Source organism: Dermacentor albipictus, chromosome 4, assembly GCF_038994185.2.
Source record: "Dermacentor albipictus isolate Rhodes 1998 colony chromosome 4, USDA_Dalb.pri_finalv2, whole genome shotgun sequence".
Taxonomy (NCBI): domain Eukaryota; kingdom Metazoa; phylum Arthropoda; class Arachnida; order Ixodida; family Ixodidae; genus Dermacentor; species Dermacentor albipictus.
This window is the reverse complement of record NC_091824.1, coordinates 79,367,540-79,384,269: the sequence shown is the minus strand read 5'-3', so window position 1 is coordinate 79,384,269 and position 16,730 is coordinate 79,367,540. Positions and strand designations below refer to the sequence as shown.

Here is a 16,730-nt window from a genome sequence, read left to right as displayed (position 1 = left end):
CAGTTTTTCTAGCTTTGGACATTCAGGGGACGGCTTAGAATCAGGGCCGGCCTAGATGCGAGTAAATACGACACACAAACACACACACACACACACACGCGCACACATGCACACACACACACACACACATTTACTTACGCATAGCAAATTTTGCAGCACTGAACAGTGATAACCATTTGTGAATTTTCCAAGAACAATCAGACTGCTTAACCTCAATTGATTTTATCACAGTAGAAGACTTGCAATTATAATTTGAGTGGCCCTAGTTGCCCTGACATGTGCTGTACTCCCATTGCATGCGTATGTCTAGGTTATGCCCCTATCAAAACGTGGTAGCTATCACTAGGAATACCCATAAACCAAACTTGACCAAGTTTACTGCCAGAACATCACAACAGCTACCTAACTGTGACAGGAACTTCGATCTTGGAACAGTGTGCATTTAGATAGAAAGGTCAACTGCTCACATCGCATTTGGACTCGCAGAACTCCCCAAGGTATCCTGGTGAGCATGTGCACTCTCCGGTGACTGGATTGCAGGCTGCCCCGTTTTTGCATTTGCATTTGCTCTGGCAGTTGAGGCCATATGTGCCCACAGAACACAGTTCATTGCACCTCGACTTGGCATAGCCTGAAGGAAGACATGGAGGGCAGCATGTAAGCACAATAACAGTGAAAGGCACAGAGAGTAGTGCTATATATATGTAAGTGTGCTGACAACAATATCAAGAGAGCAGAAGTTATGCAAATGCCTGAAACTACAATATGAACAACACAGTGACCAGTTTTGACTGAAGCTCAGTGTGTGTCACCGGGATATTTGATTTTCAGTGGACCAATAGGAACAACTTCTTGCAGAATTGCAACCTTTTCAATGTACACTGCCGTCACATTTGCGCTAGATTAAAGATAGCAAAACGCAGACAAAAGCAGGAGGTGAGCATGAAGAATGCAGTGTGTACATGCAAATATTTAAGTACAAAACTGAAATTAAGAGTAGCAAATGGGTATATCATAATGACAAAATACAAAAAATTATTTTTAATCACACTTTGCAATGTGTTTTAGGTCCCTATGATGAGGACGAGCTGAGGGCCCAGTCAGGACAAGATGGGCTAAGTTTTGCCAAGCAGCAGCCAGTGCAATAGAACTACAGTTTATTCTGTTTGGGTTAGTGTGATGCTAAAACCTGGAACAGTAAAAGTCATTCAACATTGCTGGCTGCAGACATAATATCAGAGGTCTATACCTGGTGGACACTGACAAAGGCCGTTGACATGTGAACAGATTCCATTGTTCTCACAGCTGCAGTTCTGGGAGCAGTTGGTTCCAAACTTGCCTGGAGGACAACGCTCACTACAGCTGCAATGTAAAGAGGAATGCAACACTTTATCAAAACATCCCAGAGTCGAGTCACAAGTTTAAAGGAAGCAAACAGTGTTGTTATACAGATTTTGATAGGTTACCTTTTAAGAGGAGTGAGTTTGTCGAAAATTGTTGATGGCAATTAACATCACAAAGCATCACAAAGGTTATTAGATGCGTCATAGATTATGCATAGTAGAAAGCCCACTAAAGAGGATCACTAAATCAGTTTGTCTGCCAAAGTATTATTTCAAAACAATTTTTGTTAATTTCGTCATGAGAGGTTGATTACAAGAGGAGAAAGTGAAGGCCCAACTCCCTCTTTTCTGTTCTTCACGCCGAAACCCCAGCATCCATCCATCAGTGTGAAGTCACGAATTTCAAAGCATTTTCTCGTATCTTCAAGACTTGCTTAGCTCAGCCCCTGTGTCCTTTAGTACCCAATGTAGTCCCCTTTCACCAATAAAAATTTAAGTAGGCCTGAGTAGACCCCATCAAAATCCGTTATGTCACAGCGAGCTGGTGTCGGAACTCTGATGTAATACTGCTACCCGCCTTTCATTTTTACATCTTTTCTGGCTTATCAAGCAGCCTCTAATGAGAAGAGCGATATTCTTTTTTTGTAGAGAAGTTATTTAGGTACCAGTACAACTCAACTTTTTTTTTTTAGGGTACCTTTCACATGCTCCCAAAGCACAGCACACAAGCATTTTTGCATTCAATTTCTGTGAAATGCGACTGTGCCGACTGAGAATCTAACCTGCACAGTCATGCTCAGCAGCGAACTGCCCTGGCCACCATTGTGCCAACATGGGTGTCTCACTGTAAAGACAAGCGACTATCTCATCCTACTAGATGTGACATGACTCTGCTACTATTGTGACTTCAGTGCATTTCGCCATCCGTAGAGAAGTGACAAATGGCTCTCACTTGGGGCCAATGAAGCCTGGTTCACAGACGCATGTGCCATCGACAGGGTCGCAGGTGCCATCATTTTCGCAGCTGCATGTGAGGGAGCACTCTGGCCCATAGAAGAGCGGCATGCATGGCCGGGAGCAGGTTTCGCCATTCCAGCCTGGCTTGCACCTGCAGTGACCAGTCCACGGGTGGCACCTGTATGCAATAGACACACCAAAAAGCACAGGCAAGTGGTTTATTTATTTTATTTATTTCCAATACTGTGAGCCCTGCCGGGCTGTTACAGGGTGGGAATACAGAGCACAAAGTTCACGCAAAGAACGCAGTCAAGTTTTCTATAAAAGAGTCAACCATGTTATTGCTCGGAAACGCACAAGAATTCAAGTTATTGCACTCAACAATTGTCTTGACAATGAACGAGTGCTTAAAGACATCAACTCTTGGCACATAAGGCATTATAGCGCAATTGTGGTTAGTTCGTGGTGAAAACCTTCCAGGAGGCTTCAAATACAAACTGGAATTCAGGTTCAGCTTATCGTTATAGAGTTGATACAAAAACTTAAGACGTGGTTGTGCATGAGAAGTGAAAAAAATGTTTGTCCATGATGAAATTTGCTCATTTGTTTTGGTACTGAGGCAATGTGAAGGAGTTCAGAGGGCGCCGTATTTTACTCAAATGTAAGGTGATACTGTTTTTAAATAAAATGTACGAAAGTTGAGGTTTGGCTTAGATTCTAGGGTCCAGTTTGAATGTGACCAACAGACACTTAACATTGCCCCATGGCCACAATACTCTAGGCACTATATTGCCGAGATCTGGTAATGCACTGCCCGATACAGAAAGCCATGATTGCAGCCTATGGGGTGGTCATTTTGTTTGAACATATTATCTTGTCATTCTGAGCCATTGTGTTTGCATGCATCAGGCTTTTTGACCTTGTGAAATGCTCATGATCATGATGCCACTACACCATGGCTTACAAAGGTCACTCTGCTAGCTGAAAAAAACATCAGACCTCTAAGCTCAGCATGAGCTCTATTTCGATGAAAAATATGTGTGGTCGGAAACAATGAGAAAAAAGGCCAATGATGTTTATGAAGACGACGACGAGTGAATGCTGCATGTGGTTGCAATGAGTGTCGAAAACCATAATAAAATGTATGTTCTTTTCACAGTTGAATGTGTTTTTTTATTTTATTCAGTTGCAAATGTACAAATTTTTAAAACATTTTCCTACCTTCTGAATTTTGAAGGCCAGCCTAGAATCTAGTAAATATGATAAACCAGTGTCTAGAAGCCTTAAAGGGACATTTAAGGCAAATATTCAGTCAATGCAGGCTCTCCAAATACCATTCCAGAAACCTCGCAGTGTTTTTCTTTGTGCCAAGAGAAGACTTACTTTAAGAGAAAATTGCACATGAGGGTTACAAACACTTTTGTGCAAATCAAATCGTCTGCCCATGAGCGGGGAGTGGTGACGTTGTGTATGCTATCATCACCCTTTATTGCCATCGGTGACATAAAACAGCACCCGACAGATGGCCAGGAGAAACTGAGCTGAGACACAATGATGGATTCGCCGCTGCAGCTGCTCTTGGTCAAGTCACTTGGACCCATAATTAATTTGTTTAGCGCAAAACGAACACAAGAAAGATGACAGGACCTGTCGTCTTTCTTGTGTTCATTGTTTTGCACTAAACAAAGTAATTATGGATTCGCAGCAACTAGCCTGCCAATGCATTGTGCTCACTTGGACCATTCAGGCATAGCACGACAACACATGGATGTGGTATTCTCTGCTACTTGCAGTTTGTGCAAGTTTCATGACCCAGCAAAACCAGCGCAGCAAGGTGCGATAACGAAACTACTGAAACGTGTGAAAGCGCAGACGGCGCAGAGTCGAGCAGAAACAAAACCTACTGATTGCCGACGTCGCTGTCAAGGGTAACATCGAGTTCTTTTTCTAAATATCGAATAGAACTGCACAAGCAGCACTTTCTTTTATATTATAATACACTGACCTTTTCATTACAAGTTGTTGAGTACTAGTGACAGAATTACAATGAGGAGTGCATATTTCATCGGGCTAGTACTTGAATGTCCTGAGGAAGTCTCAAATCGTATCCTGAATTTACTTCTATTTCTTAGTTGTTAAAGCTCTGTTCATGATAATATTAACCCCTTAGACATTCTTGAGCACTAATCTAGCATTTTAGCTTGTCTTAATATTTGCCTTTAGTGTCCGTTTATGTTCAATGATGATTCTTAGTTTTATTGCCTTCTTCCCCTTCTGGCCAGGTACACAGTAAACTCGTAACCATTCAGCTTTTTCAAAATTACAGATGATTCAGAAATTGTGAATCTACACAATTTCCAATGTCTATCTCGTACAATATATCACCAATAATATTGCCCTTTCATCTCTACAAACGTTGTTTTCAGTATTGAAGTATAATATTTGCTGAAACAAGCGGTAACAGTTCATAATATCAGGTCCAAGATATTCGTTCTTTTAAAAAATTGAAACTGCTTTGGTAAGTCACACAACGTGATAACACTGTACTTTCTTGTAAAAATATTGCAATATGTAGCACACTTACATGATTGAATTCTCCTTGTCACACTGGCAGACATGTTCACATTTTGGTCCATATAATTCATCCGTGCAAGCTGTTAAAAAAGAAAGAAAAAGTAAGTACTAATACATAAAAAATGTCTAGTACAGTGCATTAAATAAGGGAGTATGGATAGGATACATAAACACTAGAACCATAAGGGGGCTCCGGCATACTTAAGTGAGTCTTGAGGCTTTCTGAAAACCAAGGGGCCAGAACGACTGAGCATTACTTGACAGCATACTTTTGAGTGAAATGATTTTTGCACTTATCGTATCTTAAGCCTGTAACTAACTGTTACAAACTGAAAGCTGTTACTATAGACTGAACCTGCCAGAATCCCTTAATGTATACTTATGAGTGAATCCATACATTTTGTTCCTTACCTCGACTTTCGCATCGTGGTCCTGTGAAACCAGGAAGACAGATGCAGTGGCCATTGGTAACATTGCAGCTGGCACCATTATCACAGTCGCATTTCTGGAAAAGCAACAATAGCAACAAAGTAACTCAGCTGTACACATGGGACACCTATATATCAAGCAGCAGAAATAATAAATGGCTATTCTGAACCTAACTAGAAAGTGCTGAAGTTTTCTGTGGAGAGATCATGACTGAATTATACTCAGAGTAATCATAAACTAACATCGCCAAGCAATTATAAAGCGCTTCTTACAAGCATGAAACATTTTCTTGCTACATCACAGTTTACGGTTTTGTGCTCTATGCCACTGCACAAAACATTTGCAGTAAGGCTCAGTTGGAAATGGCTCGGAGCCATTAACTCTAGTATTAGTTCAACAGCTGGCCTTTGCAACTTCGAAAATAATTGGTCAAGAATTAATTTTTCACATTAGTTCATTAGTTGTACAAAAAAAAAAGATGTAATTCTAGAATTTTACATGCAAAACAACAATCTGATTATAAGGCATACTGTAGTAGGTGAACGGAATCCACGTTCATATATTCAAACCGACTGCTTATTCAAATAAAATTTTGCTTTTGATGTTATGTAGGGGTTATCCAGGGGACGTATTCTCAGAAGATCACTTTCGGCGATAGTACTATCGCCTTCATATGATGCAGTGCTCAACCAGCTAATAAGCATGCACTGAAAGTGATATCACCGAAAGAAATCGTCCAAGAATACGTCCCCAGCAAAAAGGCGTCAGTGTGTACCTATCTCTGACTCAGAAAACAATATCTTGTGCACAGTGCTTCCTATGAGGGTGAACACTACAAAAAACTTGTGCGGCTGCATCCATTCAGATGCATAAAGTGAAGTCATTATCTGTGCAATAGAGAGTATGCTATAGACTGCCACAAGATGCAAGATTGTTCACCTGTCATATCTGAGTTTGTTCAGTGCAAAAGCATGCAAATAACTATAAAGGCATTGTTATGTGCTAAATGCCTGCTTTAGTTTTCTTTAAATGAGTCTGCAAGTAGAATCTCACCTGGAGCCACAAATGTTGCGAGAGTAAACCTGGATGTTCTTACACCCAGATTTACTCTCACAAGTACAAGTATTTCGAACTGCAAATCAAATAATTTTCATGAGGCGAAAAAATTCAGGCTGTAAGCGGTTGAGGTGAACCTAAATCTGGGTACACGAGCATTTTTGCATACTGCTTCCATCGAAACACAGCCACCGCGACCAGGAGCGAATATGCAACCTACTTCGTGCTCAATAGTACAACGTCATTACCACTAAGCTTCTGTCGCGGGTTGTTAGTACGTACACCAATTTCCATAAAGAAGACTATCTGTGCTATGTAAATGCAAGTTGAGCAGTAGTGCACAATAGCAACAAACAGGTCCTCCAGAGCATGAACTGTAAGGCATATTTAACTGTTCATACTCTACCAGGCTAATAATGAGCCTCCAGTTTTTATATTCAATGCAACAACAGTACTTACTGCTTTCTCTAGCCATATTGTTACGGGAAAGAAGGGAAAAAGCGTATGTCTATTTACAGATGGCTTCTAATGGCGGAGCCAACATGCATAGAGCAGCGAAAAAACCTAAACTCTTCTTCATCGTCTCTAAGGACACCATCAGTGTCCTCTTCCCACATCACAGACTGTGAGGATATTCATTACAACAGAAGTTATATGTGCTGCACACAGTGACTTCTGGTGCACAAATGTTTACAAATTAGCCACAAGGCAAATAAAGCTGCACATTTACAAATCAGTTACTGTATTAACACAGCTATAAGTCGCCCCCGTTTCCTAAAGACGGATATTCAAATACAGGAAGCCAAGTTGTATCCTAACTTGCACAACTAGTAGAGTGCTTTTCTTCAGCTGCATTTTTTTCTTAAGCAAAAGAACACAAGGAAGAATGCAAATGAACTGTCAGGCATTATCAAACGGAAATCTGGTCTATTTATTGTAATCCAGTAGAAAAAAAAAGCAATTGTTGGGACATTTGACCGTGGCGACTGGGTGAAGTCAGGACAAAGGACATTTACTCAAAATTCAGAGTTGGTTGGCAACCCAAACTGCATTTAGCTCCTTCAGCATCCAGCATACCATTCTATTACCACAATAGCCAACTATATTATTCAGGAAGTTTCCTTTCACTTATGCCTTTTTTATAATCTAGGCTGTTCTTTGTCTATTAATTATTGCATGTGTCCATTTGCCTCTCTATCATTAATTGTGCCACTTGTACTTACCTTAGAGCCTTCTCACTACAGGGCAGGAATTGTCAACTCTTTCTTCTTTCTATTACGTTGTTTAAACCCGCATATACAGCTGAGTTGCGTTAATGCCAACCCCCAGAGCTGTGATGCATTAGCGAGTGGTTGTACCTTGCTGCAGTTGAGACCGTATGCTCCGACGGGGCATTCATCCTGGCATCGCTCGCCCCCGTATCCAGGGCCACAGATGCATTTGCCCGTCAGGTGCTCACACAGGGCACCGTTGTAGCAGTGGCAGCGTTGGCTGCAGTTGGTGCCGTAGAAGCCAGCGGGACACGGATTTGCACACACAGCACCCTATGAAAAAAAAGCAACAGACTGATCACATCGCAGCGACTTACCATTAAATGTCGGACATGCTGTCACATTGTAATGACAGTGAAGAACCACTGTGACATAACCGCAAGTCACAAAACTAAATTTTTATAGGGAGAACTTGCTGTCCACGAAAACAAGTAACATTCAGAGCACAACGAAGCAGCAAGCACGGTCATTGAAATCTGATCTGCGGATCAAGCACGGTGGTTATTTAAACATGACTCACTGAAGATTTTAGCATAATTACTGGTGCTCGCGTGCCTTCCAGAATGTACAACACTATTAGTGTTGCACATTCAATCTGTTTACACGAGGTTTAGGGGCAATGTAGACAACAGATAGAATCGGCAACAACAATTGAGAATGTTCTGATACATGTAGGCATGCCTTGCACTGAGTGATAACCGCTAACATGTGTTAGCCAATGAAGTGCAGTCGCCAGAAAAATATAAACAAGTAAGCATGTCAGTATATGCAGGGGCTATCCAGTGGGGGCAAGCAATATATTCAGTGTCCCCAGTTTCCATTGTGGTTCTATCGTGGTGGCTTAACAACAACAAAAAAAAGTTTCTGTAAGCGAACTGAGCCATCCCTCCCTTCCATTTCCTGGTTTTTGCCCCACATTCAATATACACTTCCAAGGGCCATACATAAGAGTATTAGCTTTCTTATGGTGATAACAAAGCACGGTAGAAGCTTGAAGCTGTCACTTTCAGTAGTTGCTCAGCTACAGAAACAAATAACCACCATATAGAGCCAATAGTTGCCTCTGTATGGTGGTTATGTTACCTTCATACCATGGTTACCTGACTAATACAGTGTCCTTTAAATTGCATTATTATTGTAGCACATTAGCTATGATTGGTGACAGGCAAAGAATGCACTGGCAAGTGCACTTCTATGGCAGCCTGTATACACGTGCTAGCCAATCACGATAACTCCCTCATCCCCAAACTGTGTGCAAATGTTTGTGTCTACATATCACACACCACACAATTACTGTCGCTCCTATGTATTCTAGCACTGTGTCCATGCATGCATTTGTGTTCCCTCGTCGTGTGCAAAATTGATGCTCGGCAAATATCACACAACTGTACGCTGCAGTTTCATGATGAAACACAAGAATGTCTGCTTAGTGTCATCTACTGCAATCGCACCGAAATGTCGGAACACATTTACAGAAGCTCTTGTTCTATGCACAAGTACCAAGTGTAATATGCCATGGAAGGTTACAACGCATTAAATGTCAGTGCAGATATCGGACAGCCTTGTGCACCGTAAACATGACTTACCGTCCATCCCTCAGGACAGAAGCAGCGTCCAGTGACAGGGTCACAAGTGCCTCCATTCTGGCAGTTGCACTTGTTGGAACACTGGTCTCCATGAGTACCAGCTGGACACAGCTCATGGCACCTGATGGAAAACAGAAAATGAATGCATCAGTGTGGTGTAACCAGAACATTTCATTGCAGCCCTACAGAACAAGACACAATTAACAGATATTTCTGAAAGGGTGCAAATTAAAAGTAAGCATGCCAGGACATCAATCTTGTGGTCGCATAAACATATATTACTGAGGATAAATAAAACACAACATCTACAGTCACAGAAAATGTGACCTGTGCTTTTCACCAATTGAAAACAAATTACATCGATGCCAAACACGAGAACAAATGTTTACCACTCTCACAACTAGATGTGCAACACAAAAGCAGCTTTCTATGGCAAGACAAAAACACACATAATTCTGCACATTTGTTATGTGATGCACCACAAGATTGTAAAGGAAAATAATAACACTGCCTGAATTTGGTTCAAAATTACAGAAGCTATAAGAGCTATTGTGGAATACAGCACAGGATAAAATTTACAGCCCATTTGCAACATCCAAGAACACAGTTCTTCATCACAGAAAAAAAAAATTTTTTACCCATTACTACCTGGTGTCTCAGTCAAACAAGTTTTTAAAACCAGAGGACAGAGTAAACACTCACAAAGGTCCTGTGTACCCAGGAGCACAGGTACAGGCCCCTGATATGTGGTCACAAAGGGCACCGTTCTCGCAGCGGCACAACTGTCCACACTCGTAGCCGTACTTTCCGCTGTCGCACGGCTCGTTGCAATCGATACCTTGCCATCCTGGAAGGAGAACAGCCCAACCAAGGCGATCATGTGATACCACACTTGCTGCACAACCAAGCTATGCAGGTGCCACGAATTTGCAGCACCCCAGTGTCAACATACTATTTCTAAAATAGCATCAGAAAAAGGAATGTTCTTTGGAGGTCTCAATTTTTTATATGTTGCAGGAGATTCTGTAAATAGTACATCTGGCCCACTTTTTGGCTTATACATAAACAAGGCTTCCCAAGTATGTGCAGAAACTTTTGTAGACGAAATAGCCACTCATATATACCGATACTGATTATGTGGCTGCCTAGCAAATCAGCAAGACGTGAGTGGAGAAAACGTAGGCAAAAGTTGTTTTATTATTTTTGCGGCTGGATTTTCGCAACAACAGTATGAAACCAGGAATTTCAGAGTATTTTTGCATGCTTAAGTTGTTCTTGTTTAGAAAACAGCTTCAATGAATCACTATGCTTATTCTTCACTCCCTATACAGAGTACCTTGTTTATTATTAACCTGTTAGCTACTCTGGAGTGAATGCTGTCCAAATCTCAAGAGATCAGGAGAAGTTAGAGTGGCAACTCCGATCTTGTGTTTAATTTTTGTGTCCTCTCTGACATACCAGGACTCTGGTCACTAACACCGAGTAGCTTAATATTCCTCTGTAATGTCCCTTTATGGGGGTCTTGCAACACCTTTCTTTTGGAAACTGAGAACACACCGGAGTAAGTATGATGCCTTTCAATAAATATCCTGTATAAACTCATGTAAGGGCCGCACTTTTTTTTTTTACAAATTTGACGCGGTGCAGCCCTTCCATGGGACTGAACTTTTTGTTTTATGAGAGATTGCACGCTCCCTTCAGCGTGCAGTGGAATAATATTTGGCTTGCGTGTTCATGAAAACATTGTCTACACATTACAGATGTCTTCTTACTGTGCTCGAAAAGTGTTGCAGTGCCCTTTTAAAGAGGAAGCAACTCAAAGTTGATGGTACTACAATCTACATTGAGTAAAAATTGGCAGTTTCCTCAAAAGGGAAAAGCACAAAAGGGCAAAGCACAAAAGGGCAAAGCAATTACAGCAACACCACAGTTTACCATTGCATTTAAACTCCTCAGATAGTGCTCTAATTACATGCGAGGGGCCCATTTTGGCACAACTGAGCCAACAAAGCAACTCCTACTGGGTAGAAGTAACAGCAACTTGGCAGAAACCAGCCATCTCGCAACATTGGCATGATGAGTGCTGTCAGTGGTGTTGAAGATGTCACACCTTTATGATGCACAAGATGAGACCAACGAGAAACTGTCAGCATTAGTCAGTGCACATTGAAATATTAGATGTTAGCTTGACGTTTACTGCTCAGACCAAAGTATACACAATGCAGCTTATTGAGAACACTGGTGTGCTTACAGTAGCTTGCGCACAGTGTTTATGCCAGCAGCAGAAGCCAGAATATGTAGCATTGACCATGCATCAACTTTGCTTTGTCATTTTTGCAGCCAAATTCACTCCGCGATTTTAAAGACCTTCTAATGCTACGCACACAAGCCGTGCATGCATCGTCAGCGGGACTGCACGTGTGAATGCGCCTAGAGCATTCGAGCGTCGTATAGTCGCAATAAAACAAGCTAAGAAGACTGACCTGGCTTGCAAGAGCAGGCTCCACTCACTGGGTCACACCTGGCGCCATTTTTGCATGGGCAGTCCCTATGGCAAGCTTTACCCCACTTTCCATCTGGACAGGCTGTGGGAAAGAAAGGTGATCATTCATTTGATCACATTCGTTTGATCACATTCATTCACTGAACACTTCGGCGAGAAAAGAAGCTCTTCACACCTTACTGAATAGCCTGACACATTGTCAGAATATGTAACTACAGATTGCCCGTACATGCTACATGCTAAATGTTAGCACAATATGGCACAGGGTGGTAATTGGTTCCAGTCAAGTGAACTAAATCAAAGATATGGCCTTACTTAAAAACATACCCAAATGAAGTCAAATGTAGAGTTATGAAAGCAAGAGAAACACCTCGAGTGACAACACTTCAATGGCTGCTCTACTACTGCTCGATAAAAAAAAAAAGCTGGGCACACTTATACAGGAAAAATTTACAACACCTTCATTCATTTCATGTCATAGTCATTTAAAATATAATCAAAAATAATTAGGGTTAGCAGAGCTGAGTCGTATCTTAAATTGAATTTCACTAGGCAGGAAAAGAAAATTTTGTTTTGCTTTGCTGCACATTCAGAAGAAATAGAAATAGCTGTCATTCCTTAACAAGCATTGACATTTCCACAATGGAGGACTTACTGTATATCACTGATGTTTCCAGGAAAAGAGAGAGAAGGAGAAAAGAGAAGCAGAGACATTTCAGATTTTGGTGCATTGCTCACTTGAAAGTGTGAAGGTAACTAGAAAGTACTAAATAAAAGACAGCACACCAAGTGCTCACGCCTTAGAGCAAACTCTCTAAACAACCACATATAAAGTGGCATCATATTAAGCAGTCATTCGAATAATTTAAAAACCACAAGATCCATAAAAGAAGATCATTTATTTCTTACTACTGAGGCAAAGTGGCTGGAGTCAAGAGGTGTACTAACTGTGGTGATCATGCAAACATAAGTGCTCACAAATGATTACAGGTTATATGTTTGGGTTGCAAGAAATTTTGCTTCATTGTGTGGCTTCCAAGTCATGGCAAGACATTTGCCTGCCGTGAACTGAAGCCTATCACAAAAAAGGTGACTTTTCTTTTACTGCTAAACAACCATCGATTGAATGGTGGAAGAAAAGGAATCCTGGCTTGATATGGAAAACTGCAAAAGCAATCACATGGAATATATTTGTGACATTTTCGATGCAGTGTCATTTCCTGTGGAGTGTCATTTCCTATATTGGAATTGTTAGAATGCTCTTCTTGTAACTTAAGTGGCAACCGCATAGACCATACTTCAGCCATGATTACAATGCATGTATTGGACAGCTTGGAACAGGCACAGAAATAGCATGGCAAAAATATGCCCGCGGTAGGTTCTTGTTGCCACTTAAAGACATCCCAATACAAATCGTGCATTACAAGATACGTCATTGTGGATTGCGTGACATGAACTTAGACAACCTCAGTTTCTTTAATGCACACCAAAATCTCTGTCCTAGTTTCTACTACTGGACTGTGACTGCTGTGACCAGGAACCGAACTTGTGATCGTGTGTTCAGCAGCTGAATGCTCCAGCCACTGAGTGGCTGTTAAGAAATACTAGCCCACCAATTAACCTTTCATTGCCTACTCTGAGCAACCCGAAGGCAATTTATGATTATACACGCGTAATCAAGACCTACCAACGTGGCAAAGATGTGACCAGAAAAGTACGCTAACAGGACAGGTTAAAGTGGAGTACTCACAGAAGTTGCAGGTAGGGCCGCCCCAGCCGGGCTGACACTCACAGGTTTCAGGACTGGAGCAGGTTCCATGAATGCATGGGTTGTTGCAAAGTGCTGAAGCATGTTGATTAGAGAAACAGAAATGAAGCACACAGGCTAACGACTAAAAAAAAAAAAAATCCACCCATTCTTGCACTTCTTTTAAGAATATTTAGGTCGTTGAAGATACAGAAATATTAACTGTTGCAAAACCAATTAAAGACAGGATACATTGCTAAGGAAAACACAGTTACTGTTCCACTTCAGGATTGCAGTAATTATCTGTTGTTTCTCATGTTAGTACATGCTATTTTTGGTATAGGTACGAATACTGTATTGATATAGTATCAACATCTGGTTCACAATTCTGTTGGCATTTTGTGACATAGTTTCTTTCTGTTAATCAGGCTACTGAGCAACAAGCTGTTCAAATTACCAGATATTTGCGGTAATAGGGTTGCTTATAAAGTGTGTGTCTAAAGACTTTAGAACATGGTCACATGAAAAGGTGGCCCAGATTAAGTGCCGTTCATTTAATGGAAGCCAACTGTATGTGAACATCACCATAAAAGGGATGATGACAAAGCTCTTTGATAGAGATCTCCAGCAATACACCTCCTGAAACAGCCGAGCCAACCGCATGGCTATGAATTTTTAATATTTCAAGACTAATTTTCTGCCACCCTCAAATGCATTTCCCCTCCTATAGTATCCATTTTGTTACTCAATAGACCACTGGTTATCTGATTCTACATATCACACGACATGGCTAACTCCACTTGTGAATATATTGCTTATGCAAAACAGTACTGCCAACACTACTTACGCAAACATCGGGAGCCATCAGCAGTCTCCACAAAACCTTTGCAGCAGACCTTGACAGTACGAGTGCTTTCTTTAACTTCTGTCTTGTAGGCGACCGTATGAGCAATCCTGATGAAAAAAGAACAAATATCCATGTTTAAGAGCAACAGCTGACATGGCAGCCTGATAAGTGGCCACTGCTGTATTTCATGTGATACAGCTATAACTCAAAACTAAAGGAGAATTCCAAGAATTAGCCAAGTGCAATGAAAAACATATACATACCTGTACTTGGAGCATCGTGGTGGGAATGCTAAACACCACGTATAGGTACGAATTTGGTAAGGTTTGTTGTATGAAACCCGAACGGTGGTAAGGTACCTGAACAGAGACAAGACAGGAGCCATGTTCTAATACGGTTCTGCACTCCATTGCTGAGATAGCATAATTAATTCCTCCGTGAATAGTCACGAACTGAAAGCTTGCATGCTAAAAATTTGAGTACTCACGTTTCTTGCTTTGTACAAACATTCGGTCCATTCTCCAGTGTAAAAGAAGTTGGGAACACAACAATGAGTGCAACAGATGCCCATCTGAAACAGTGAAAGCAAGAAAAGCTTTTATATAGATTAATCTCATTATTGGTTAGAAGTGTTTAAGTTTCTACAACATAAATTAAAACATTTGGCCAGCATGAATGTTTGATGTATCAACAGTGGTCACTATATTTTAACACATATATGGTGAACTTCAAAAGGTGAAAAAATGCAGCATCGTGCCTTCAGTTTTTTTTTTTTTTCCGTTCCTTTCCTGTAATCAAAACCCTGTGCCGGGAGAGCTATATTGCTTGGATGCGTTAATGCATTACCTGAAATTATATTTTATGCCCTTCTGCTAACTTTTCTTTGTGCCAGAGAGTCATTTCTTTCTTATTTCCATTTAGAACATATTGAAAAGTGGCACTGCCTTTGTGCAGGTGAACAGTTTGGTGCATTGATGGGTCCTCAAGTATGCCCTCTTGACACGGTGACATGCAACAGTGCGAGTAGTGTCGTGGGAGTGGGGCAATGGTTGTGGTCTTTTTCAGGATGTCGAAAATGCATTGCTCGCACTTTTTAGATGTGCTGGCATCGTCACAATACCAGTTTAAGCTTGTATTGACTATACAGACTGTGCCTGTAGGAAACACACCATGTAATAGATGAGCGAGAAAGAAAAAAACCCGAATGACTCATGCAATTGACGACATGCCGAGGACGGCTACTAGGGTGACAATTTCAGTGTTCGACACTAACTAACTCTTCCTACAGAAACCTGATGCGCTTTCAGCTTTTCACTTCTATAGGCATGCCATTGCTATCACATATGGTAATCAGTGTTGTGAGCATCTGTAAACCATATTAAGAAACTATGCAGATAGAAAAATTTTTATTTTCAAAGTTTCTACTCGTTTGTTAGAGAAACCACTGCACATGTAGACACTTTGAATGATATGCTTTGGTATCACTCAAAGTATCATTCAAATGGTAGACAGTCCCTTTCAAAAAACACTGAAAGAGTTTTAAGGCATCATTAGCCAACTGCACTCTTCAAAGACAAAATAAGAAGTTTTCATCATCAGTAGAGAGGCTTCGTCTGAAAGAAAATGACACAAAAGCCAGAGACCGGTGGCAACACCATCTCTAAATTTTCGCACAAGCTGTGTTATTCTAGGCATTGCAGACTTTACGGCAAACAGGAAGTATGTAGCCTGCTGACTCAGAGATAGCCAACAGAAATTGAATGTTCAGAACATATGGCATAAGTAGACTGTGGCACTACATGACAGCGAGCTAGTTGCCCATAAATGGCAATCAATAAAAATTAGTCATGCTGCATTAGAAAAAGAGTGAGAAATGGACATGATAACTTTTTCAGATGCTCTGTGCAGAAAAACAATTATGAATGGGGCTTTACAGTCCGGTGTTATACTGGAACTATGGGGCACTATGGCCCAGGCATAGTTTTTTTGACATGCACTCAAATCCTAGCAAGGAGGTGCGTTCGCATCCAATTCCCCATCAGTAAGTGTGTGCTGAAAATGAGAAATGCGCAGAAAATTTACCCGAATGGATCGATGCGCTGCAAACCTGGCAAACAGTGTGGATTTTCATGTCCAGAAGCTGCAGAGCGTGCTATGGCTATGCCAAGCACTGTAATGGAAACACTTCCCTTTATTTTGACAACGTGGGATTCTTTTAGGTGCGACCAGCGCGATGCATGGGCGTTTTGCATCCCACCTCCTCTGAATACAGCCGCCATGCTCGGAAATCAAGCCAGCGACCCCATGCTCAGCAGTAGAATGCCATAGCCACTAAGGTATCGCGGCAGTTATATAACTGCATGATCGGGCCAGGTGTTAAGGCGTGAAGTTCAAAGAGCAGAAATGAAATGTGACCA

At 41.2% G+C, this 16,730-nt stretch overlaps 1 protein-coding gene across 5 annotated transcripts in view; it reads right to left on the bottom strand.

Moving 5' to 3' along the window:
* The window catches only part of drpr (multiple EGF like domains draper), a 169,738-nt gene that overhangs the window by 22,831 nt on the left and 130,177 nt on the right, over nt 1-16,730 (bottom strand). For all 5 annotated transcript variants that reach the window (XM_065449797.2, XM_065449799.2, XM_065449798.2 and 2 more), the window contains exons 3-15: nt 14,801-14,884; nt 14,577-14,672; nt 14,314-14,420; nt 13,470-13,562; nt 11,700-11,801; nt 9,919-10,063; nt 9,217-9,337; nt 7,718-7,903; nt 5,286-5,379; nt 4,885-4,954; nt 2,296-2,478; nt 1,250-1,362; nt 468-631 (exon numbers count right to left, since the gene is read on the bottom strand). In XM_065449797.2, coding sequence (XP_065305869.1) covers nt 468-631; nt 1,250-1,362; nt 2,296-2,478; nt 4,885-4,954; nt 5,286-5,379; nt 7,718-7,903; nt 9,217-9,337; nt 9,919-10,063; nt 11,700-11,801; nt 13,470-13,562; nt 14,314-14,420; nt 14,577-14,672; nt 14,801-14,884 — 1,558 coding nt within the window. The remainder of the gene's footprint in view (nt 1-467; nt 632-1,249; nt 1,363-2,295; nt 2,479-4,884; nt 4,955-5,285; nt 5,380-7,717; nt 7,904-9,216; nt 9,338-9,918; nt 10,064-11,699; nt 11,802-13,469; nt 13,563-14,313; nt 14,421-14,576; nt 14,673-14,800; nt 14,885-16,730) is intronic.